Source organism: Carettochelys insculpta, chromosome 2 (assembly GCF_033958435.1).
Source record: "Carettochelys insculpta isolate YL-2023 chromosome 2, ASM3395843v1, whole genome shotgun sequence".
NCBI classification, from domain to species: Eukaryota; Metazoa; Chordata; order Testudines; family Carettochelyidae; genus Carettochelys; species Carettochelys insculpta.
Window position 1 is genome coordinate 160697496 of NC_134138.1, and position 20958 is coordinate 160718453.

The following is a 20958-nucleotide window of genomic DNA, read 5'->3' on the forward strand; positions in this document are numbered from 1 at the left end:
GTAATGAGTAAGGTCAGAAGATGCTAATGAGGCACTGCCATGAATATGCAGTGCCTTATTAGCATAATGGTGGCTGAGGTGATTCGAAAGTGCTGCTTTTGAATAGCGTGACATCCCTGGAGACAGGGGCACTTTGAAAGGAACCCCCCAGCCTTCGAAAGCTCCTTACTCCAAAAACTAACTACAAATAAGCGGCTTTTGAAGGCGGGGGGTGCTTTCAAAAGGCCCCCATCTACATGGGCGGCGCACGATTTGAAAGCGGCACTTTTGAAGCATTGTAGCTTCCATTATGCTAATGAGGCTCTGCATATTCATGGCAGCACTTCATTAGCATCTTCCGACCTCGCTTATTACCATGCCCCTTTCGAAAGGAAGGGGCTAATGTTGACATAACCATTAAGTCAACTGTCATTTTTGCTGTTGATTTCAGATGGATCGATATCAGCTCACTAGTGAATAAACTGATATTTGAATCCATTGTATCTTTAACCAATGGAAATTGAAATTAATATGTTCCTCTTTTCTTTATCAGGAATTCATCTTTGCAATGTGAGTGGACTCCTACAGATACAGAGCTAAATTCTGTGCTGTCTTGAACCTATTTTTCTGCTTTCTCTCTCTCTCCAGCTTATCCCAGATCCCTCCTGCTGTTTCTTTCTTTTCTGCCTCTCTGAGGCTGTTTCTACACAGGCCACTTTCTTCGGAAGTGGCATGCTAATACACGGAGGGGAAGATGCTAACGAGGCATGGATGCAAATTCCCCGCACGTCATTAGCATAATGTAACATGATTTGGAGTCTGGAAGACCGTTCTTCCAGACTCCAAAACTCCGTGTACAAGTGCGGCCCCGGGGGGGGGGCCTTCCGGAAGGAAGTCCTCCTTCGGATGCCCCTTCTTCCCAAAAATTTTTGGAAAGAAGGGGCCTCCAGAAGAAAGACTTCTTTCTAGAAGCCCCCCTGGGGTTGTGCTTCTTCATGGCATTTTGGAGTCTGGAAGAACGGTCTTCTGGACTCCAAATCACGAGACGTTATGCTAATGAGATGTGGGGAATTTGCATCTGCGCCTCATTAGCATCTTTCGCTCTGTGTATTAGCATGCCACTTCCGAAGGAAGTGGTCTGTGTAGAAACGGCCTAAGAGGATAGAGAGGCTTGTCATGTTTTTCCCCTTTCCCATGGGTATAGCTCCCAGCATATTCTCAGTTGCAAGATTTTCTCTCTAAGGCTGTGTCTAGACTGCAGGGAACAGCAGGCAAAAGATACGCAAATTGCAGTGTGCAATTTGCGTATCTTTTGCTGACAGTTCTGTTGGGAGAGGCTTTTCTGACATTTGGCTCATCCCTCCTGCCTCGTGGCATAAGGTTTACATGAATGCTGACAGAACACTCCCGACGTGGCAGACCTTTTCCAAGAAATCTGCCGTCTGGACATGGGCTCTGTCAACAAAGGTTCTGTCGGCAAAAGCCTGCAGTCTAGACATAGTCATTTGTGTTTATTTACAGGTGATACTGCACAAACAGACCCAAGGAAGTAAGTAATCTGATCATTTTAAAGTAGAGATTTTTGAAGCAGGATTTAAATAGGATTTTACATGGGAACACAAGGGTCAGAATCAGATAAAGGAAGAAGAAAGGCTTTGTGCCAAACGTTTTTACCATGCCTCTGTGTATTATTAAGGCAGCAGAACATCCATCTAGTTCTGCCATCTGCTAATGTGCATCTCAGTGTGCACTTTGGGCTGAAAAATGCATTTTCCAATTAGGGCTGCAATGCTTGAAAGACATCGTACTATTTGAAATTAATTGTGAATGGTTAATTTACATGGCAGATTAAGGAACCAATAAATCACTGTCTGTGTGTATTTCATTGTGTTACCTAGTTAGAGTAATCTGAAAGCTCTGATATCCAGCAATATATGATGCTAATCTGGTCAGACTCTGTTTTCCAGATCCACCCACTCCAACCAACAGGGCATTGCCTTGCGGAGTTCGGATAATTCGGGATATTTTAACCAAATGGATCATTGCATCCTGCATAAAGAAAACATTGTTAAAATGATGTAAACAGGAAAAAGATTGTCTATCAGCTTCCCATGGAAACTCACCAGTTAGTGACTGCCTTCACTCGAGGCCAGGTCCATACCTGGTGCCTACTCAGGGCCCAATCCAATGCCCTAGGAAATCAGTGCAGAGGCTCCCATTTACCTCAGTGGGTAGCAGGTTCTGACCCTGAAAAAGTCCCTCTGTCATGCTCACACAAGAGCTTGTTATATGCACTGCTGCACTCAGGAGAGTTAAGGGGACCTGTGACTTGGAGGGGAGGGAGGAAGCCCCCTGTACCTCCTAAGGACTGGACTCTGAGGAGAAGTATTCATAACCTCTCTGAACATTAGCTTGTCTAAAACAGAAATGGAGCACTGCATTTATAGGCCATTAAGTACAGTATTTACGCCCTGAATGGTGACAGCAATAAATAAAATAATCCCTTCTGTTCATGGGTGGCAGGTATAATAGGTGAGGAAAGGCTTAGACAACAATCCACCACCTGGACAGACCAGGGATAGGGACCCTGTCCCTTCCCTGAGGTCCCCATTGTCTGCTGCTGCTGCTGTATGTCTGCCTGCCACATGGAAAGCTTCCTCACCCCACCAGCCCTTCACAGGTCCCCACTGCTGCCCATGTCCCTCCTCCTGGGGGATGGGGAAGTAGACAGGGATGCAGTGAGCCAGAAGCGATCCGGACAGTCGGGTAGGGAAGTGAGGTGTGTCAGCAGGGACAGGGGCTACAACGGTGGCTCAGGGGCTGTGCCACTGGCCCTGTGTGGCTCTGAGGAAGGTGGTCCAGAATGTCAATAGAGCAGTGGGGCAGGCCTCCTCCAGGCACGGGGACCCCTTGGAGCTACTTCTGTTGTGGGGCACTGATGTGCAGGAGGGCGGAGTCTCAGGAAGGGGTGGGGCTAGTGGGCCAGCCTTTCCGAAGCAGGGGTCCACCTGCTCCCCAAAGTGCTGTTAATCTGATCAAACTTGAACTCAGTTCAAAACCAGCCTCAGGAAAACAGGCAGCACAGGGGACTAGCAGGGGAGCTGGTGGAGGCAGCAGGGGTTGGGCCCACTCCCATGCTCACCAGTGGCAACAGGAAGTGGAATGACCCAACCCCACCATGTCACACAGGTGGATAGGGTTTAGGGGAATGGGTGGTGAGAATTGGAGCAATATGGCTCTGAGCTGGCAGAGCAGAGCTGGCTGGGCCGGGTCACTCTACTTTCCCCTATTGCCAGCAAGGAGATGGGCTCATACCCTCCTGCCAGCACCAGGCTCCCCACTGATCCCCTGGCCCACGTTGCTTGGGGCAGGAGACTTGGGGGGAGCGGTGGAGTGGGAGATGAAATGGGGTGGGAGGAGATGGGATGGGGCACAGCTTCTGGCAAAGGGGGCTTCTCCTAGGTCCTGCATCTCCCTAGGGATGGCCCTGATCCACATACTGGATGCCTCAGATAGGCAGCCAGAGCATGCAGTGTCAAAAGTTCTTCAGAGAAGACAGCAGAGGTGCTGCTGCTTGCGTCCTGAAGTCAGAATTCTGTTCATAAGCAGAGTGATGAACAGGAGATTCAGATAAGAAAGTACTATTAGGATGTTTCCTGCAGTTAAATGATCTGTTCCAAGCTTGATGAACTACAAAAGAGGAAACAGCCTAAATGACAGAAAGTGCTGTACAATTGTAGTATTCAAGAGATGGTAACAAAGTTCCTAACTTCTTTCTTCTAGAAGACAACTGATTTGAAACAGAAGAAATGCAATCCATTTAATTTATCTGGATGTTAAAAAGGCATTTGATACAGTTCCACATGAGAAAATATTGTCACTCTACAAGGAGGCATTCCTCAGAGATTAGTCTGAAGTCTAACTCAGTTAACATTTTTATTGCAAGTCTTGGCACAGAAAGTGAGAGTGTGCTCAGAAAATTTGCAGACGACACAAAGTTCAACTTTTGCCGATACCAAGGGGGACCAGAATACCATACAAGAAGAACTGGATATCTTGTAAACTAGAGTAATAAAAGTGGGATGAAATTTAATATTGCAAAGTGAAAGGTCATGCATACAGGGACTAACAACAAGATTTTTTGCTATAAAGTGGGGACTTATCTGTTGAAAGTGACAGTCAATAAGAAAGATTGATCACAGTATGACTGTGAGTTGTCAGTGTGATGAGTCCATGAAAAAGGTTAATGTGATCCTCTGATGCAACAAGTGAATTGTTTCTAGCAGATGTAGGGAAGTGTTGTTGCCATTATAAAAGACACTGGTGAGACTTCCTCAGAAGTATTGTGTGCCATTCTGGTGTCCCATGTTTCAAAAAGATAAATTCACACTGGAACAGGTGCAGAGAAGGGTTACTAGGATGATCTGAGTAATAGAAATCTTACAAGATGAGAAGGGATTCAAAGACCTTGATGTGCTTGGTTTAATCAGTAGAAGGCTGAGGGAGACACCATGGCTTTGTATAAATGCATCGGAGGGATAAATGCCATGGAGGGAGAGGAGTTATTTAAGTTAAGTACCAGTGTGGACCCCAGAACTAATACATATAAATTGGGCATCAACACGTTTAGGCTTGAAAGTAGGCAAAGGCTTTTAATCATCAAAGGAGTGAAGTCCTGGAGCAGCCTCCCAAGGACAGCAGTGAGGGCAAAAACATAACTGGCTTTGAATTACCACAGAGAATTCTGTCCCAAGTATCTGCTTGATGAGTCTCACCCACACGCTCAGGTTCTAAATGATCATTCTATTTGGTGACTAGGAAGGAATTTTCCTGAGTGAGATTGACAGAGAACATTTTTTTCACTTTCTTCTGCAGCATGGATCATGGTGGTCACTTGCAGGTTTAAACCAGTGTAAACGGTGACTTCTCTGGAACTTGCAGTTTTTAAACCATGTTTTCAGGACTTTGGTAACTCAGACAGAGGTTATAGGTCAGCTACAAGAGTGAGTGGATAAGGTTGTGTTGCCTGCAGTGGACAGGCTGTCAGACTAGATGATCATGATGGCCCCTTCTGACTTCAGTAAGAATATCTGAGTATGAATGTGCATTACAGTTTTAAACCTAACCAATGTCCCCTCAGTGGCTTGTCATAAGATGTTAGAACATGTTAGTATTAGAGCTGAGTGAGTTATTTATTTAATTTTCTTTCTTGATACAGGAATAAGATGCGGTGCTCCTGTCAGATATGGGTAGGCATGGATTTCCCCTCACCTTACACACAGCCCAGTTGACATGACTGGAGCCATGCCCAAACCTCATACAGAAGTCAAATTCACATATGTTTTTAGGAGGCAGGGTAGACTCAATGGCTCAGAGGGAGGGGAAAATCAGTGTATCCTCAATGGATACAACAGGATTTTGCTGTGGAGTTTCAGGCAGGAAGAAGGTAAGAGTTGGGAGTTGGACAGTGATTTTCAGTAACGAGTGTGCGCGGAGCCTGGTGGAATAATCAGCACCCTAAATGTCTTGTTTTTAAGTGCAAGGGAGATTCCAGGGTGGGTGGTGATATCTCAGTGGTTAGAGCATTGGCTTGCTAAACCTAGGATTGTGAGCTCAGTCCCTGAGGGGGCCATTTAAGGGTCTGGGGCAAATAGATTGGAAAAAAAAAAAGTCTGCTAGGATGGCAATATGCCCTGCTGTGAGGACAGGAGACTGGACTCAATGACCTCTCAAGGTCCCGTTCAGTTCCATGAAATGACATGCATATCTCCATATATTACACAGAATTGACAAATTTGGTCAAACTTCACTCATAATCTTGGTAGCATCATATAAAATCCACGCATTATTAAATAAAGAGAAATCTTCAAAGGAAGTGTTGTATAGGGGGTCACTTTCAATAACAGCCATTTTTAATCTCAATTAGAAAAACCAATACCTTGAAAAACACTAAGTCCATATGTGTTCCTCTGATGGTTTCATTGTACTGCTGCATGAACATTTGTAATCTTTCAGCCAAGTTATCAAAGGACGGAATAGACTCATAAATTTTAGGTGCTTCAAGCTCTGTGTCATCAGGTTCATCCCCAGTGGCTTCTGGGGCATCACGCAAAAAATCCACAAAGTATAATTCTTTGCAGTCATTTCCTAGTAAGTCTTGATCATGATCTTCGGAAGCAACCTATATAAAAAAAGTGCCATTCATGGTATATTATCATCACCAGTTGCATTTTTTGTGAGCTCCCTTCAGAGTGAATATTGAACATCATTCACTTTACCTTTCTCATCATATCTTCAAACCAGGCTTTGTCACTTTGGTTGATGAACCTATCAGCAATAACACGACTGCATTCATGCTGGAAGAGGCCAGCCAAAACACTGGTGCTCTGGCAGGCTTCAGCGGAAACAGTAAGAATCCCTTGCCAAATACGACTGAGATCTCGTAAATTAAAGATGTAATGAAATTTAGCTGGAGTTGGTAACATCTACAAAAGAACGTCACATCCATGTTCAAATAACTTCTTAAGAAACACTGAAATAGTTCTTTCATAATTATCCATGTGGTATTAAATGAGCACTGAATTTTTAAAATCAAATTCATAATTAATTTTGCTCTAAAGACATGATATTCATGATATTTAGAACGCAGTTATAACATGAAAGTAAAACAAGATTAGGGTGATGATTGGCTCTTAAATTACTGTGGGATATCAGCTTCTCCAGAAATCTTCAAAGCCACAAAATGAGAAATGAAGTGCTGTCAGGACAGCTCAGCCAGCCATGGAATGAAAGGCATTACTAAAAACAGCTGCACTTCTTGGCCCATCGCTCCTCTCCTGTTTCTCCTGATTTCGCCTCTCTCTTTTTGAGAATATTTATTCTGTTCACAAGAATGAGTAGAAGATGATGAAGGAAATTGGAGTGGTGTGGGAGGAGAAGAGGAAGCAAATGATGTAGGATAGGGTGGAGGAAAAAGAATATGGAGGAAGATGAAGGTGAGAAGAGTTCTTCAAACCAAATAACTTCAGAAGTAACTCCTTTCCATCTTCTGAGATAATGAATATCTTTATCCTTTCTGTTTTATATTTAGCACATGTAGAGTTCTAACAGTTCACATATACACTTGTTCTCTCCTAGGGCATGGTTCCTCTGTGAAGAGTGGAGTAAATATGGTGGAAATTATTTATTTTTTATTCCAGTTCAGAGACACGCACCCCTTATTTTGTTTGCTTCTCCAGAGCATTTGTAAGAGTGAAATTTTATTCAGATAAAGGAACACCAAAAGCAAATTTCAGGCTAGTAAACAAAATTATTTGAATTAGAAAATGAAATTATTTTTGTGATTAATTAAATGAATTCAGCTGGAAGTACAACAGCCAATCCGTTTTGTCACCCAATGAAAGCACGAAACAAATGTCATTTGACTTTGGTGATCAGTCACAGAGATCCTGAACATCATGATTTACTATTACTGCAAACCAATCAACAGTGATATATAATCATAAGATGTTTGTCAAATATATGGGTTGAGCAACTTTGAACAATGAACAAATCTATAAAATACAGTTTCTATTTCTTGAATAAATTTTCACTTTTAAAATGTTTGACTACCTACTCCTCTGTCTCTTCTGAGGCCCAGATAACATGGACAATTCCTTACCCTCATTCCATTCCTCCAACTAGAGCTCACTGAATATTTATTCAAATGCAAATACAATCTGTGATTCAAATGGCTTTGTGGCCTTTTCATACTTAATATCTGTGAACATTACAGCACTCAAGTTTTATTAGCATAAAAGCTTGAGAAAAATAATTTAAATTTTAGCATGTGCCAGGAGAGAATTTTCAATTACCTTCTATATAGTAAAATCTGCAGTTCCCACTGTATGTGTGTTAGTTTAGTTCATTACCCAGGCAGGGACAGAAGCATCACCTAGGCTATGTCTAGAGTACAGGGTTTTGTTGACAAAACCAGCGAAGCATCCAGATTGTAAAGCGCTTTCTGTGGACAGTAAGTCAACAGAACACAATGCTTTTGTTGACAGCTGCACCCTGCTCGCCAGGAAGAAGAACGCTGCTGTTGACAGAGATCTGTTAGCAAAACGCTGGTCTGGATGTTCCAGAGGCCCTTCTGTCAACAGAAAAGGCCTCTGGGATGCCACCCAAATGTCCCAGTGGACGCCCTGTTCACAGCTATCAGTGCTCTATGGCTCCTGCCTTTGGCCATTCGTAAAGCCACAGGCAGCTGGAGGAACCCTTTAAGCAGGAAGCTGAGAGTGTGGTAGCAGCAGATGCCGTGCAGGTCTCCCATACGCCCTCATACCCGCACCCCAGTAGCAATGGCTGAACACCAGGAACCCCTCGGGCCCACAAAGGAGCAGACTGAGGGATGTGAGGACCCACCCTGAATGCTGTGCCCTCTACTACAGCAGGGCTGAAGTCCAGGCCCTCCTGGACCAGTGGGCAGAGGAGCAATGCCTGCAGGACCCCAAAGTCTGCCACAGAAATACGGAGATTTCGTACAGAACGGCCACTGCCCTGTCCGAATGGGGCCACCCCTACCTCACTCTGGAGCAGGACAGAGAAAAGGTGAAAGAACTGAGGCAGGGCTATATGTGGGCCCAGGATGCTGCCTGACACTCTGGTACAGGACCAGCAACATGCCCCTACTGTCAGGAGCTGAGCAGCATCCTGGGGCTGGGGAGAACATCACCCCGAAGGCTGAGCATTGATACAGTGCTCAAGGTCCCCTCACTGCAACAGGAGCCCCCACAGAAGGAGAAGGAGGAGGAGGAGGAGGAGGAGGAGGAGGAGGAGGCATCCCAGCCCCAACCAATGCCAGAGCTGGATTCGGAGGCCAGCAGCCTCATACTGGTTTTTGACCCAATCCCCAGCAGCCAGGCGACCTCCTGGACATCACCAGAGCTGGGCAAGGATCCCTCTGGTGAGTCCCCCATGTGTCACACACCCCTGGGCATGGGAGGTGAGCACAGATGGGGTATGCTGTGAGTGTCGCTCAGCTGGCTCATGCAGGACCTCACACTGTGGTGCCAGCACATGGAACTACCTGCAGCAGGAGTGCGCCCCACATGGACCCAGCAGACAGCCCCCAGGCACGGGCAGCCTCCTGGTGTTGCAAGCCATGGGTGTCTGAATGGGCCCTGAGGAGGGCCAGGCTGCTCCCAACTCACCCGCCAACCATGAGGGGACCCCTATCTGGCTGCACATGCCCTTTGCCCACTAGCCCATTGTCTGGTGAGGGCTGCAGCAGTCAGCATGGTCCCAGAGGCACCACAGAGGCCCCAAGTGGCAGGGTCCATTGTGTAGGCCATGCATGGCTTTGATCCCGGTACATCCCTGTCCCTTGCCCAAGGGGGTACTGGTAGCTGCTTATGGTGGGGGTATGGCCTTAGGGGCTGCGTTGCATGAATGACTCACCATCTCTCCTCATCTTCCTTACAGCGGAACCTGCACCAACTGAGGGCCAAGCACCCGCACATAGCCACAAGGCTGAACCCGCAGCTGGAGGGGCCATTGGTAGGTGTGTGAGGAGCTGCAGCACAACCACAATCCCAACCTGTGGGCCATGCAGGGGAAGATGGAGCACTGCTTCAGGGCTGGCATGGAGTGGTGACCATGGGCCTGGGACCAGCTCATGTCTCGCTTTGACACCAGGCAGCCTGGCCACTCTCTGTTGACAGAGCAGATCACTTTTTCGATTCACCTTGCAGTCTGGATGTGCTCTGTCGACAGAAGTTTGGTCACAAGATATCTCCTGACACAAACTTCTACTGACAAATCCCAGCAACCAGGATATTGCCCAAGAAATGTAAATATCTAGCCAACCCAGCATGATTATTGTATATTCACAATGAATCATTTGCAAGCAATCTGCAAGCCAAGAATTATTTGCTGAAGAAATTCATCAACAATTTGAAATAAACAAATTTAAATATTTCACAATCTATTTGCAAACAATTTCTGTATTGAAAGGAGAAAACATTTGTATGATGTTATTCATTGTTGATTACTTGCTTGGGTTGCTTATAATGACCTCAACATGCATATAAAATACAATTTGATTACAGATAGACAAATGGCAAGATCTGACTATTGCTTATGATCACCCAAGAATTGCTCTGATCCTCTTATTTTTGTTACTCTGTTTCCACAGCCTGCACTCTTTCCCACCTGCGATTTTTGCTCTTAAGAATGTAAGCTCTCTGGAAAAGACATTTATATTCACTAGATGTTTGCACAGTGCCTAGTAAAAAGTGGTCCCCCGAACACAAGAAGCACAGAGCTGCCACAGACAGCATAAAATAACATCATAATAATACCATCCCATCAGCATCACAGCCACCATCACATTTTCCAACAGACAGATTCTGTGAGTGCTGATTATCATTATAACAGAAAGTCCACAGGTACTGTGTTGTAGTTTAAAAAATCCCCATAATTCTCCTACCATTTCAGGCATGGCACAAGTATAGACTTGTTAACAACAGTCACTTTTTTTTACCTTTCCTTTAGCTGCCTGCCAGACTTTTCGAGTTGTAGGTACTAATGCTGATGCCAGTTTACATATTTCTTCTGGAAAGCCTCTCTGCACGCAGAAATAGCCTTCAGCTAGTGTTCTAAATATTTTGTCAATAGATGAATTGGAAGGTAGGGTGCAGTTATAAACAGTAAATTGACGCTTCAGGCGCTGAGGAATGTCATTCCGACCTCCTCCAGGGTGAATCATGGCACCTACAAACTGGATGTCAACCACATTAGTAAATTCTCCTGGTTTCTCCAGACTGTAGAAACCCTTCTGGTCCATCAGCTGCCTTACAATCTCATTGGTGATCTGACAGAAATGTAAAGGGAATAAACAGGTATTATTTTGACAGTCCATCAGAATCCAGGTCTCCAATACAATAAATGAGCAGGCAAAAGAAAAAGGCAGAGTACTTTGCAATGCATCGTGTTGTTTATAGAATATAATTCTGGAAAGGAACAAAAGAAAACAAATAAGTTATTCCAAATGTTTTGGACTACTTAGGCAGATGTGACTGATTATTTGTCCAGGAATTGTCTAAACTATCTAGTAAGCTAGCTTATCTTTTTGAACTTTAGCTAACACCTACTGTTCTTCCAAGCATCTCAGAAACAGGATGGCATGTGGGACTAGTAGATTCAGATACTCAGGGCTGGCTGCATCAAAATTAAATATATTGTAATCATAGGCAAGGATTCAGGTGACCAGCTAGGTTTTCCACTATATAATAGGACACTGGGGGACAAGGAAAAGGGAAATGCCCAGAAACACTTAAGTACCTCAAGGTTAGAGCTGGTGCATTGCCTTCAGTACAGCCAATTCATAATCACCACAAGCACTACAAGTAACTGGGATGAAAGGCCTAAATGCCACAATGCTTATCAAATGGCTTGATGCAGATTCTAAGCACTTCATTCTGACAAATTCTGATCTATTATGGGGGAAAGTAGCACAGAGATATTTATAATCCAGTAGATACTATTTCCCCTTTAGTATTTAGCACTTCTGCTATGTCTAGTTCTCCACAACCACCAGTAGTAAAGTAATGGTAAAAACACTGGCATTGACAGTACTCTGGGTGCCCAGTGGCATTTAAGCGCTGCATTGTCTAATGCTGTTCACAACAGGTCCACAGCTACAGCCTATAAAACACTGTTGGGCCATGGTGTCATTGCCACAAACGGTGGGTAATTTTAAACAAAACGCCCCATTGTTAATATTTATTGCAAACATGCTGAGCAAGAAATTTGGATTTTGAGTTCTCCTTTAAGTATTTGCAAAGTCTAAAACACATCTCTGTATCAAGTTGGCTTCTCCATTAGGTACACATGAAACATCTGCATTCACGCACTGCTTAATGCTAACTTTTTTTTTTTCACCTGATCTCCCCATTCATTAATCTCAGGCATGTTGATGTCATCAATAAATATGGTCATTTTCTTTCCAGCTGGAGGTCCATAGGTAGTGCCCATTCTTTTATCTATGTAGCTTTCTATACTCCTTTGGAACATATTTGGCAGAGTGGCAGAAGAGAAGTTTAAGCGCTTTGTCAGATGAAGTTCAGGATCATATTTGCTGGTGTAACCCTATAAAATAAACACGTTTTATGAAATTCAGAATTGCAAACCATCCACAATTCTAGACAAAGCCAATGAGAGTCACTGAAGTTCTGCACACCTGAAAAATCACACATAAGTATCTCAAGTTGAGTATCCATAGAAAGAACCAACCAAAATCATTGGCCACTCTGAAGAATCTTGGTCTTATTATTTAGTTTAAAATACTAACAAAAGTTTATTTAAGACAAACATTATGAGCCTATAATCTGAATCAAAAATAAAAATAAAAATCTTGCAATCAATGTATAGTATTAAAGTTTACAGGGTTTTAGCAGATATCCTCAATTGTTGCAAAAGTAGACGTGGTGATTGTTAGTATAAAGCAAATAAATCTTAAATTCTTTTTGTTTTTCTGAAGATAAAGGGGCACTTGTGTAAATGAGAATGAAGCATAACAAAGGGACTGATATTTCTCTTTTCCTGATAATGCAAACAATCTTTGTTAAGGTCTGAAAGCCTTTTTACCTACAAAGACCTGGGTTTAAAGACTCATACTGTTACTGCTATTGTTGATTATCACTTTAAGCAGTGGAGGAGGTTCAACTCTCTGCACTGCTTTAGGTATTTATAACATCAACATCTTCACTTAGGGTGAAATCCACAAATCCTGAAGTCAAGTGAAATCAGACAGGTACATTAAGGAGGAAACTGTTTTCTGATGTTTTGTTTAAAAGAGTAAGTTTCTACATATGCTGCATGAAAAACCTGGGATTTCAATTGCATTTTTAATTGAACATTTGTAAAAGACTGATTTTGCTTATAAGGATGAAGATATCAAACATAATTTATATCCGTACTTTTAGAACAGAATTGAATGAGAATTCTCCAATTTCAGAACCTCAGCACTGGAAATATTTAGAGCTCTGCATGACTATTAGTCAAAGTTTATAACTATCTGATCTACAGAACAACTGCAGACGGAAAATGAGTTAAATGAGAAAGTAAAATATTTCCCAGCCTCAAAAAGATATTTTGATGAACAACACTAGGTTCTTGATTTTGCTGTCTGCCCAAACCAGAATCTCCCTTTCAAATATGCTGCCTTTTAGAAGCACTTTTGCTAAGGAAGACTCAAAATACGGTGTTCCTGAAACACCCACAGTTATGGCGTTTGAATAACACCATAGGCAGCTTGTCAGCTGGAGCACTTCACTGCACTTCACTCTTCTTGTGGTGTTAATAAGAGCTCATGTGACATAATAAATTTCAGAACTGTTTGAAAGAAATACTGTCTCTTTTTGTTTAGTACAACATTTGTGATTCTTCACATAGAAAGAATAATTATAGATCAAATAATTAATGCTTAAATATATTTGGAATAAACAGTTTTGACTTAAAAGGTCTTCTGAGATTTCCTGTTTGTAGAAGTCCTATTGCTGAAAAGTGGCATAATTTTTGGCAGCTATTGGACAGGAACTCTCAATGTCAGATTATTAACTAGATTCTGGGCCTCATTTTCCACTCTGTCACAGCAGTATAAATGAGGTCTTCTACTCTAACAACAGTAGAGCTCCCAATAGCAACTGCAATAGTAAAGGTTTTCAAACTAGCCTCTATTATAAACATTACATTGTATTCACACTCAAAACTTTTTCAATTTTTTCAATAAATTGGGAAATTTTCCATTGAAAATTTTGTCCTTGGGGATTTTTGTTTTATTTTCTGTTTAGATAAATGACTCCGGAGAAAACAATCTAAGTATTTTTAGGGAGGGGACTGGCAGCTGAAGGCTGGCTATTGTTAGCATATGGCTGAATTCCAGTATGTAGAATATCAGGACCACCATCTACACACTCCCTTTCATTCTGCTAAAATAGTTTTCCCAACAGGTGCCAGGAATAGAAATTGACATTATATTGGCAGGCAGAGTGGCACCAACAGCTAAACTGAAAACATATTAATTGCTATCAGCATCAGTACAAAGTACTTTAAGATGGGTCTTAAAAGGTACATTCCACAGTAAGTAGAGTAGCCAGATGGTGAATTGGTGTTGTCTATAACTTGGGACATCTTTCTTCCTTGACTTGGGGTTTTTATGTAGTAAGTTATTAAATTTGTACATGGACCATTAGACTAATTAGGAGTGTTTTACATGTGTACGACAATAGAGGGAACTTTGAAAGTAATGCTTTTAGTATCTATCCTTTTTAAAAAAGAAAAACAACAAACCCTGATCAGTCATTTTCTATTAGTAAATGAAGAAGGCAGATAAGAACTATTGAACTTGGCTTCTGAAAAATTTCCAAGTGAAGAAAAATGTTTTTATCTCTGTCCTTCTTAGCTGCTGAAACATGCCTTTGCAATGTGGAAAATAAAGTTGGCGTTAAAGGAACGAAAAAAAAAAAAAGCTTCAGGACAGAGGTAGTTTATTAGCAAGCCCTCTATATTTTCATGAGAAATCAGAAGACCACATCTGAAAAAAGAGGACTTCCATAAAGATTATGTCATGATTCTTTGACCACAACTAACAAAATGATAGCTATTACGTATCCTTTTCACAACTACAATTTGTGTGTACTGAGCAAAATATCTCAATAGAAATTGCTGTAATTTAATGTGGTGTGTTTTATAACCTGCCCATTTCAGTGTGAGACATGTGATCAGGTCCATTATTTTTGTAGCAATGCTGTGCTATGAAAATGAGAGGATTTTTTTTTCTGTGTACCTTAACCATAACTGTTTTTGCTGTTCCCTGCTCTCCAATAAGTAGAACAGCTTTCCCCTGCTTCATGATAGTGTCCATTAGAAAATCTGTTCGGATATTGTCTACATTTGGAACTAGGATGGAAGTATACTCTGGCACTGAATCCTTGGGATAAACATATTCAGGTACCTGAAATAGAAATAATATATACAATAGGTTAGACATTTTCTTGAGGATCACCAGAGCACCATACAGTGAACATCAAAGCAAACATACTGTTTGGAAAGACTTTTTTCTTGAAAGCAGAGTGTTCACTAGCATTCACTTAGGGGGCTGCCCTGATTTCCCAAATGGTGCAAGACTCCCTCCACACTGATTATTCATTGTAGAGACTACTTTGGGCTTTGCAGAGGGAACTTAATTATATTATGGTGATCAGCACTAGAGAAAACAAAGACTTGTTTCTGTTCTACTCCCAAACTTTTTCCACTGTCTGTTCCCAAGCTCTGACCCAAAATATTTGTGCAGGAAGAAAAATTCCTTCAAAAAAAGAATCTTAGGGTCATTTATTAGGCATAATATTCCAAATTAAATTACACATTTTAATGAGTGAAAGACAATGTTTCTCTCATCAAATACATTTACCAGGAATACTCAGAAGAACAAATTAGTATATCACTGCATACAAACCCTCTTTGACCAGTGTTCCCACTGGCCACAATCATTAATACCAAACTCAAACATGGTTTCTTCTCCATTCACAGCTGGAAGTTCCAGCGTTGCAGAATGATTCTGTAAGAACCGTTCCATTTTCACTCTGTCATCCAACTCCAGAAGAGCTCCTACTGACCACATTATAGCAAAAACAAAGAAGCGAGCTACATGCTCCTGGCTGGGCTGCTTCTCATTTCTGTCTGCCAATAAACCCTGTAAAGGGACACAATGTGTAACCATTGCCTGCTCTGAATAACATCCAGGCACAAATAACAAAATAAGAAACAGATAATCTGATGTCATATCTACCTCTAGGAGGTCAATAGCTTGTTTGATGTACATGCATTCTAAAACTGGCATTTTTGGTGTCACAGCAGTGAAAACAAAATCAATCAAATCCTGCAAAAGAAAACATTACATTAGAGTATAAAGAAACCCATTTAAAAATGCATAAATCGTTGCCATGATTTATTTTAATACAAAAGTTCCGTTGCTATATTCTGTGCCTTAAATATGTATCACTTCAGTTCCTGTAAGTACAAATATTCATATTTAAACATTAAAAAAAAAATCACTACAGGTTGAACCTCTCTAATTCAGAACTCTCTTGTCCAGAAACCCCTGTAATCTGGCATGATTTTAGTTAATGGAATGACCACTTATCATGAGTGTGGCAAAGTTTCCTGGGGTCCCATAAAGTTTGTTTTTCACCATCAGTCCTGGCTCTCAGTGTTCTATCCTGTTATTTAGCCTTAGTTTTCCCCTAAATGTCTTCTAAGAGCCTAGTGAGCAGTGGAAGGGTTGATAATACTGCTAAACAAAATTGACCTGCCGTCATCCGGCAAATTCTCTCACCCAGCACTAGTCAGGTCCTGAGGGTGCCAGATTAGAGTGACTCAACCTGTACTACTAAACATCCTAAATATGAAGTTTTGATGTATTATCATCATTTGTAAAATTATTCATAAGGGCTACATAGTGCAATCTTCAAAAGGAGCTATTCAGAGTATGTTCTTGAATTACATTGGAAGTCTTCCATACCAGTTCTGCACATTTATTTTTGCCATTTTGGGGCTGAAAGATAAGGACACAAAGCTTGCCAATAGCAATAGATACATTAGTGCCACTCCTCAACTTCTGGAATATGACTCTGCTCTCACTCATGCTGGTTTTTCACTAGTATAGCTGAAGTGATATCTTTGGTTTAAACTGATGCGAGAGGAGAATCAGGGTTTATTGTTTCTAGAGTTATTCAATAAATTTCTGTTACTTTATTTTAAATGCTTTCTGTGCACTGGAAGAAAGTAGGTTGCAAGCTCTAGGAAGATAGTTGAAATAAGTTTATCATTTATTTGGATATTTGGGCCTACATGAACTGAAAAAATAATATGAGGAAATAATAAAAAGTATATGAAAATATGAATGCTATTGAGAAGATATATTAGGAGCTTCTGTTTTCTCTGGTTCAGAACACAAAAACAAGGAGACATGCAATTACATTAAAGTGTGGCAAGTTCAAAGCTGAGAAAAGGAAATACTTTTCCTCAAAGGCTGCATCTATACTACAGCTCCCTTTCGAAAGGACGGCTTTTGAAACTGAACGTCCAAAGCTGTCCTTTAGAAACGGATCATCCACACAGGCAAATGGGGATTGAAGGTTTGACCCACCCTTTTGAAAGGCCCTGAGCGCACTACTCAGAGAACTCTTTTATAAGTACAGGGGCAGAAAGTGCCGCAGGCAGGGTTGCATGGCAGATGAGCCCTTCTGGGGTGGCCGCCTGTCATCCCTTTGAAGACCCCCCACCTCAAGCCTTGGCCTGCACATGCGGAGGGCCAGCTACCTGTCCCCAGGCACACAGATTGATGAAGAGTAGGGGAGGCACCCCAGGCTCCCGTGGAACCTGAGCAGCCCTCCCTCCCCATCGAGGCCACGGCCGGTGCACTAGCCACGGTCCTGACCACCATGCATTAGCTGCTCTGGGTGGCCACCCTATTAGCCACCCTCCTGGAAGCCATCCTCAAGGCGTGACGTCCCCACCCAGTCCCCTGGCTCACTGGCGGCATGTGGAGCTTCCCCACAAGCAGCAACTGGTGGTACCAGCTGGTGCTGGAGGACTGGGGCGATGACCAGTGGCTACAGAACTTCAGGATGACCAAGGGGTCATTCCTGGAGCTGTGCCACTGGCTCGCCCCAGCACTCCAAAACCATGACACCTATCTGAGGCCGGTGCTCCTGCTCCAGACAAGGGTGGCCATCGCCCTCTGGAAGCTGGCCACCCTGGCCAGTCACCGATCCATCGGCCACCATTTTGGGGTAGGCAGGGCCACCGTTGGGAAGAGTGCTTTCGAAAGAAGTGCCACAGTTTTTCAATTTACTTTCAAAAGAATGCTTTTTGTTGCATTTTTGATGCACCGCAAGATCTTTTGAAAGAGCTCCCTTCTTTTGAAAAATCTTTTGAAAGAACTTGCTAGTGTAGATGCAGCCAATAGGTTTTTGTGAGTTTATTCTTTTCTTTTGGTCTTTATATTACATTTTATACAGAAAAATGAACTTTTATAATTGCGTATATTTTAAACATAAATAAATAAATAACTTGCTCCGAGTTTCATACTGATATTGTACATAATCTTCTTCACTTCCTGTCCTAAACTGTTGTCAACCTTTGTTGTTTGCTATTAAACAGCTGCTGCAATTCCATGCCACATGTTGTGTTCAGTGATGGGTGAAGTGGTTCTTGTATAGCAAAGTATTTTGGTCTTCTAAGAGAATATTACCATGATAAGAATTATAATAATATTCACTTTGGCAGTCCTGTTGCATTATGGTTTAGTACAGATTGACAGGACTTCTGTGCCAAACAAAGGAATAAGGCAACTCTCCTGCACAGGTCTTATTTCTGATTATGAACTGGCCCTGAGATTTTATTCATGTTTTGTATTTTTCTTATATACTGATTTTTAATGTTGTATAAGCACAGAAATGATTGTTCCTTGTAAACTAACAGTGAAAATTGCATTTGATCCCTCACCTAATATAGAGCTAAACTTATTTTAATTTGCATTGATTTAAGTGGTTTAGTACAAGTGGTAACTGAAGACCATTTCTGTACCTGGTGTATATATCTCTCTCTGTAGCATTGTATACACTGTTCTTCTACATATTACCTACATATTATAAGCTGTTTATGTCTGTGTGATTATCTATATTGGGGCTAATGGGAATATTCCCATACCTGAAGCTCTAACACTGCTGTTACTAAACTTTATTGTATGAAGTTCTCTTGTATACTTGACTTATCCAGTTTTTATACTGAAAAAAGTATTAAGACGAAAGTGATTCATCTATATATGGAATCGGTATGTGTAAAAGCAGTGTCATCATCCTCATTATTGGTAAGGCAAAGATAGCTCATTAAAAGTGAAAGGAGAACTGACAGTATGAGAGCTTTGGTTTACATTTGGCAAGTTCCAAGTTTCTTTATCAGGGAACACACTTTACATTTCACTGCTTTTCCATCTCTCAGGATACTAGAATATACTTTTTTAACATTACTGTTGTGGCTTCAGGCTTGGATATTTTAAATATAGCTATTATTCTTTCAGAACAAGATATAGCATAACATATAAAAGAAGATTTTTGGAAAGAAGCAGTAAATTGACCCAAACACACATTATTTTGGAAGCATATTTTTTAAATTTATTATAAGAGTTATGTTTCTTACCACTGCAGGAAATATTAAGTCTGATCATTACTTTTTGAAACACATTTTAGAGCAAAATGAATGCAATGTCGAAGTGGTTTCAATGTAAATGGAAATAAACTAAGATTAAATATTTCTATGAGAATTCATTTGTTAACCATACAGGTGCTTTAACAGCTAAGCAATGGTGTCTTTCTATGAGAAGTCATTTGTTAACATTCTAGCTAATGTAATAGTATATTAGTCATTGCTTTTGTCATATTTATAAACTTTTCTTACAATGACAGTTCAAAGACCAACACAATAAAGCTCAGTTACAGAATCCAACAAAAATGGAGAAGATGGTAAATTGTGAGAAAAAAAAAACAGCTATGATATCTAAGATAAAAGAATAAGGAGAATTGGCAAAAGAGACAGGTAGTAAGAAAGGAAAGGAAAGATCAGTTTCAGTACTGCTACAAGTGCCAACTAAAGAAATTAAGAAAAAAATACAAAGGCAAAAAGAACACACAGCATTAACTTTCAATAGTAATTTTTATGAAGGAAAATTATGTTTCAGTACCATCAGAGACAATATTTTACATGTAAATCTATTAAACAGCCATTATTGTGTAGGACCATCCCTGGTGATTAATAAATTCCCAGTCTTTGCCTCATTCATGAATATCTTGCAGAGAGTTACATACCATTTTCTATTTGTAATATGAAAGGAAAAGACATTCTGAGTTTTCCCTCTGGTCCTTTAGGATTCAGTATGATTGAAACATAATTTACTAAGGAAGTGCTATGTCGAATATATCATGCACATATACCTTAACTTAAAAATGTATGCCTACAGAATATATACCTGATGGACCAAATACACCTCTGCTGTAACTGAAGTTAATGGAGCTTCAGTAAGGATGAATTTGGCCTGCTTTTTCTAGTTTGTTTATTTAAATATAAAACAAATAAAAAGCCCATTTAGAACCTCTTGATCACTCCGGTCATAATTAAAATACCACAAACACTGCTAGTCACCAAGCATCATAAATTAATTCTGCCAGCCTGCAGCATCAAATAATCAAACAGAAATAATAATTTACTTTCACCAGCCAACAGATTCTAAAATACAAAAATAAAGGGAAAAGCCCTCCCACCACTTAAGTTTTTGGCTACATTATCCACATAATTATGTTTAATTCAGACTGTAAACAATTGTTATAGACCCTTCCTTTGTCTGCAATATGTTCTTCTCTACGGCTATGTCTACATTTGCCCCCTTCTTCAAAGAGGGCCTGGTAATCTGGGTGACGGGAGATTACTGATGAAGTGGTGTGATGCGCGTGCAGCACTTCATTAGGCAAATACTCCCCCGCGGCAACTTCGAAGTGTCAAACTTCAAAATGCTGGCATGCTGTGTAGCCACGGGCACTTCGAAGTGCCCGCACTACTTTGAAGTGCCTTTTCGCCCAAAATTTTGAGGAGTAAAGGCACTTCAAAATAGCGCGGGCACTTCGAAGTGCCCACAGCTACACAACATGCTGGCACTTTGAACTTTGACACTTCGAAGTTGCCATGGGAGAGAATTTGCCTCATGAAGTGCTGCATACGCATCACACCACTTCATTAGTAATCTCCTATCACCCTGATTACCAGGCCCCCTTCAAAGAATGGGGAAGTGTATACATAGCCTATGTCTGTTATTTATTCTACTAAATAACGGTGATAAACAACTGAAGTAGATTGTAGGGGAAAATGCTAATTTACCCATAAGTG

General features: G+C 41.4%; 1 protein-coding gene across 1 annotated transcript in view; it reads right to left on the minus strand.

The window, feature by feature from the left end:
* LOC142009614 (dynein axonemal heavy chain 5-like) overlaps nucleotides 1-20958 on the minus strand; it is a 254663-nt gene that overhangs the window by 107678 nt on the left and 126027 nt on the right. The window contains exons 48-55 of the mRNA XM_074987917.1: nucleotides 15809-15898; nucleotides 15476-15712; nucleotides 14807-14974; nucleotides 11902-12108; nucleotides 10502-10831; nucleotides 6258-6464; nucleotides 5918-6160; nucleotides 1874-2028 (exon numbers count right to left, since the gene is read on the minus strand). Of these exons, the coding sequence (XP_074844018.1) occupies nucleotides 1874-2028; nucleotides 5918-6160; nucleotides 6258-6464; nucleotides 10502-10831; nucleotides 11902-12108; nucleotides 14807-14974; nucleotides 15476-15712; nucleotides 15809-15898 (1637 nt within the window). The remainder of the gene's footprint in view (nucleotides 1-1873; nucleotides 2029-5917; nucleotides 6161-6257; nucleotides 6465-10501; nucleotides 10832-11901; nucleotides 12109-14806; nucleotides 14975-15475; nucleotides 15713-15808; nucleotides 15899-20958) is intronic.